This window comes from Cyprinodon variegatus, unplaced genomic scaffold, assembly GCF_000732505.1.
Source record: "Cyprinodon variegatus isolate N-32 unplaced genomic scaffold, C_variegatus-1.0 Scaffold1018, whole genome shotgun sequence".
NCBI lineage: Eukaryota > Metazoa > Chordata > Actinopteri > Cyprinodontiformes > Cyprinodontidae > Cyprinodon > Cyprinodon variegatus.
Genome location: NW_015151471.1, coordinates 261327 through 264230, shown reverse-complemented (window position 1 = coordinate 264230; position 2904 = coordinate 261327). Strand labels below are relative to the sequence as shown.

General features: G+C 37.9%; 1 protein-coding gene across 1 annotated transcript in view; it reads right to left on the bottom strand.

The window, feature by feature from the left end:
- rap1gap2 (RAP1 GTPase activating protein 2) overlaps positions 1–2904 on the bottom strand; it is a 100743-nt gene that overhangs the window by 20320 nt on the left and 77519 nt on the right. The window contains 3 exon segments of the mRNA XM_015399489.1: positions 1–63; positions 1800–1883; positions 2424–2477. The exon segment at positions 1–63 is cut by the window's left edge and continues 1 nt beyond it. Coding sequence (XP_015254975.1) covers positions 1–63; positions 1800–1883; positions 2424–2477 — 201 coding nt within the window.

Here is a 2904-nt window from a genome sequence, read left to right as displayed (position 1 = left end):
GCTGAGGAACTCCTTGAAAGCGGGGGTCTCCTCGTTGTTCCCAAATAACTCTTCCTCCGATGTCTGAGTGGTCCAAACACAAAACATGGAGAAAGAAAGTAGATGAGTTAGAGTGGCTCAGGTTATCCCAAGCTATCTCTTTAGTTATGCTGCTATAGACTTAGGCTGCTGGAGGACATGCAGACAACTTTTCATAAGTCTGCTTCTAATTTTTTTTAGTTTGACTCATAACTTTATGTTCTCTCTTCTTTTTCCTTGTCATAGTAGCTTCATTGGTCTTTTCCTGTTTAACTGTGACTCCATCCTGGAGAGAAATATCAGCTGGGCTGCTGCTGTCTTCTCTTTGGATTAGCGATGATACGGTTGAGCCTGATTTCTAGTGTTCAGTCCTGTTTTTTTCCTAGACATTATGGGCTCAGCTTTTACTGATACAAACTGGATGTCCCCCCTTTCACCCCTTAGACATGAAAACCAGCACATACTGTAGCTTGTCTGCTTAATTGTTTCTTACCCCTTGTGGAACTAGTTTATGTTGACTTTTCTAACATATAAAACATTTATAAATCAGTGATTCTATGTTATTTTTCTTAGTCTGCTTCTGTCTCCTTGAACCCCAGTCGGCCTCAGCCGATGGCTGCTTACACTGGGAGGTTGAAGGTCTTCTTGTTAAAAGGGAGTTTTTCCTCTCCACTGTCCTTACAAGCATGCTTATTGTGAGGAATTGCTGTTGAGTCAATGAGTCGATGCAATCAGCTGATTTTCCTTAGATAGAAAAATATGCTGATGAAGATTATCAGTCATCCAGGTCATAGTGATTCCAAAAAAAGAAAATTTTAATCAATCCACTGGAATTTGTTTTCGAGTTTGAAGACGTTTTGCTTCCCATCCAGGAAGCTTTTCAATTCAAAATGTCAGGAATAATGTTGAGTTCGAGGTTTTATATAGTAGCCCAACAAAACCTTGTTTTTGTTTTGAAAACATGCAAATAGAAACGGACTAACGGGTCCACCCCTTTGGAATGGGGGTCGTTTGGCTTCTTTTATTAGCCTGCAATGCCCCATACCTGTCTATGTCTCTGAAAGGGGGGTCGTTAAAGGGAATTGTTGGCCTGGCTGAATAGGCGAGGTCTTCCGCTCTCCTGTACAGGGGCTGGGGCTTCAATGATAATCATCTCTATTCCTAACATTTTGAATTAAAAAAGCTTCCTGGATGGGAAGCGAAACGTCTTCAAACTTGGAAACAATGTCCACTGGATAGTTATTAATTTTCTTTTTCTTTGGAACTTAGATCGAAAACCTTGAACCAATTAGACTGGATGATCTGACCGAATTGTCTCTATAAAGTGGCTTGAGATGGTATGTTGAACTTCTATGTATTTGTATCTAGTAGGGCTGCATCTAATGATTATTCAGCAAAACGATTAATCTGATGATTATTTTTTTGATCAATTAATAAGTGGATACAAAATTAGACCAGCTAAAAACTAAAACTTTTCCACTTAAGGAGTTCTGGATAGAGCATATTGACAGAAGAAAATGTTTTTTTTTTAATCTTAAATGCAAAATAATTACTGCTCTAAGTAGGTTGCTGAATGTCAGCTACTGGCATGTTTTAGAGTCCATCACTCATGCTAAATATTAATCTATTACTAAATTATTTGATGATTATTTCAATAACAAATTCATCACCATTAATCCAATGTTTTTTTTTTAGCCGTAGTTTCTAAATTAAGCAATTTGAGCTGATTTTTGCAAACAGGTACCTTATAAATAAAGTTGCCTTGGAGAGAAACTACTCACCTGTCCAAATTTTTGGTAGATGACTCCAAATTTAAACGTGTTGTTCACCTCATGCTCGTCATAGGCCACTATCAGCTGGGAGGCCTGTGAAAGGATATAAAAAACAAAATAAAAACAGACGTCTATATGACTTTTCTTTTAACTTGTGAGACACTTTCTGCTTCCTGAAGCCAGCAGGACAGCATATTTTCCTCTGCTCCAATGTGCCTCTGGGGCAACTTTATGGGCTCCATGTTACATAAGGGCCAACATGTGACAAACCTCATTGGCCCCCAGTGACGGAAAAAGCTCTATCTGTTGCATACGGAGACACAGATGGCTTATTTTCCTTCCCTGAGGTGCAGGCTGAAAGCATGCTCCATCACCGGGAACACAGTAGGAGCAGCACATCCATCATGTCGAGTCGTTTCATCATAAGTTCTTACTTTTATCATCAACTTAAGAGTGGATGAGGAGGGTTATTGGTAGAGAATGTGAAACAACAAGCTGATAATGGGTCAGATAAAGTGATGTGGTCAGTGAAGGGTTATAGTTAAAGGTAGAAATACAAATGTTCAATATTAACATCTAAAAAAAAGGGAAAAAATTTGGAGGTGAAAGTTGTGTTTAGGAGGATAAACTCACCCGAGGGTAGAGGACGGGGTTAAACTTCAGTCCTGTGGCGTCGTCACATAGCAGCTGAAATAAACAAATATCAGCGTCTTTAAATGAAGCTCATAAATATTCTGCCCGTAAAAAAATGTATATCTGTTCCAACTTTAAGTGCAATTCAACCTCTTTTTATTAAATAGATGCTCTAAATATAAAAATGTGACATAACATCGTCATTCTTTCTTTTTTTTCTTGGACTTAAACAGTTGTTATATACGGAAGAGGATTAGGGCCACTGGAAAAAAAAAAAAAAAAGTTAACTGATTTTTATTTCAGTTTAACATGGGAAAAAAGTCAGAAATCTGAGAAAAAAAAGTCAGAATTCTGAGAAAAAAAGTCAGAATTCTTACTTTTTTCTCAGAATTCTGAGATTAAGGCCCAGTCCACACAAAGTCAAAACGAACACAAAAACGCTATTATTTTCCAGAACGTTTGTCGTAAAGACGGAGACGTA